This window comes from Nanorana parkeri, unplaced genomic scaffold (assembly GCF_000935625.1).
Source record: "Nanorana parkeri isolate BGI_ZX_2015 unplaced genomic scaffold, ASM93562v1 scaffold96, whole genome shotgun sequence".
In the NCBI taxonomy this organism is placed as follows: Eukaryota; Metazoa; Chordata; class Amphibia; order Anura; family Dicroglossidae; genus Nanorana; species Nanorana parkeri.
The window spans coordinates 1321793-1322415 of NW_017306364.1; the positions used below are offsets into that span (position 1 = coordinate 1321793).

General features: G+C 49.6%; 1 protein-coding gene across 2 annotated transcripts in view; it reads right to left on the minus strand.

Moving 5' to 3' along the window:
• The window catches only part of SLC35B1 (solute carrier family 35 member B1), a 26191-nt gene that overhangs the window by 15578 nt on the left and 9990 nt on the right, over nucleotides 1-623 (minus strand). The window contains exon 3 of one of the 2 annotated variants that reach the window (XM_018552716.1): nucleotides 1-103. This exon is cut by the window's left edge and continues 1 nt beyond it. The exons of the other annotated variant lie outside the window; for it this stretch is intronic. Coding sequence (XP_018408218.1) covers nucleotides 1-103 — 103 coding nt within the window. The remainder of the gene's footprint in view (nucleotides 104-623) is intronic. 2 annotated transcript variants of the gene reach the window in all.

The following is a 623-nucleotide window of genomic DNA, read 5'->3' on the forward strand; positions in this document are numbered from 1 at the left end:
TAGTCGGGCAAAGATGGCATTGATAACACACTGGACAAAAACCAGAGAAAGTGCAAAGCGGAACTTGTCCTTGTTCTCTCCTTCTCCGTACGTCCCCCGCGTTCTACAAAACAAGAGCAGAACATTACATTGATGGTCATCATGCTGTCAATGCTGATATATGAGGTTTAATGACCTCTACTCTGGGGAAAATTATTCATAACCCTTGCAGTGATGCTACCCCTCCCCCACCCACGTATGGGGGTAGCAGTGAGGAAGCGGAGTAGCCCCACTGCAAGGGTTAAGAATAATTTTTACCCATTCACAAAAAGGTTTGCTTTACCCTCTCCCATCCCCCCACCTTTCCTTTGCTCAGCTCCGTTGAGCCCCCAGGAGAGGAAGGAAATTCCTGATACTTCCGGGTACGGAGAATCATGTGACCCACCCATGTGACAGCGATGTGTCAATGAGCGCTGTCATGGAGGGGGGGAGGAGACCACAGCCCTGTATGAGTTACACCTCTAGGAAGCCGTCACTTCCACAGAGATTTCATTCCATGCCGGGGGAGCTATAGAGACCCATGGGGGAGGGAAATGTAAGCAACGCACAGATCCATTTTAAAGGGTAATTCCATCTTCCCAGCA